We start from the raw sequence: 561 nt of genomic DNA, 5'->3' as shown, positions 1-561 counted from the left end.
AAGAGCTGAGAGAGTCCATAGCGGCACTCAGGCAAGACATCCAGGGCTTAAAAGCCACTGACAAAGGAAGGAAGGCAAATATGCCAGAAACTAAGCGGCAAGCGTCCAGAACGGACACCAGGCCGACCAAAGTGACCACAGCCAATCCGAAAGACACCAATGTCCGAGAAATCCGTCAAACGGAAAATTGAAGAGGACCCGGCTGAGGCCCCTGTTACCAAGAGAGCAGGGCCCGAGCTGGTAATCGAAAGTGAAACTGGCATGGAGGTGGAAAGTCCCAAACCGCCCAACTATGCTGATGCGGTCCGGAAAATCCCGCCGGTAAATGTGAAAGGCCACGAGGAATGGACCGAGATGGTGGCCTATCTAGAGAAAGAGGGCATCACCCTCGAAAAATCCGCTATGACAAGAGAGGGGTACAGGATGTACCCAAAAACTGCAGCTGACTACCGCAAACTAACGCAGGTACTAGACGGGAAAAAGGAGTACCATACGTACTCCCTCCCAGACGAGAAGTTGACCTATGCAGTCATAAGAGGGCTTCCCATAAACAGCGATTTA

General features: G+C 51.9%; 1 protein-coding gene across 1 annotated transcript in view; it reads left to right on the top strand.

Moving 5' to 3' along the window:
• Nucleotides 1-159: 159 nt before the first annotated feature.
• LOC125504992 overlaps nt 160-561 on the top strand; it is a 3,369-nt gene continuing 2,967 nt past the window's right edge. Inside the window, exon 1 of the mRNA XM_048667900.1 lies at nt 160-465. Coding sequence (XP_048523857.1) covers nt 160-465 — 306 coding nt within the window. The remainder of the gene's footprint in view (nt 466-561) is intronic.

This window comes from Dendroctonus ponderosae, unplaced genomic scaffold (genome assembly GCF_020466585.1).
Source record: "Dendroctonus ponderosae isolate FM_Combo_2020 unplaced genomic scaffold, Dpon_F_20191213v2 Dpon_F_20191213_1, whole genome shotgun sequence".
Classification (NCBI taxonomy): Eukaryota; Metazoa; Arthropoda; class Insecta; order Coleoptera; family Curculionidae; genus Dendroctonus; species Dendroctonus ponderosae.
This window is presented reverse-complemented; position numbering and strand designations above follow the sequence as displayed.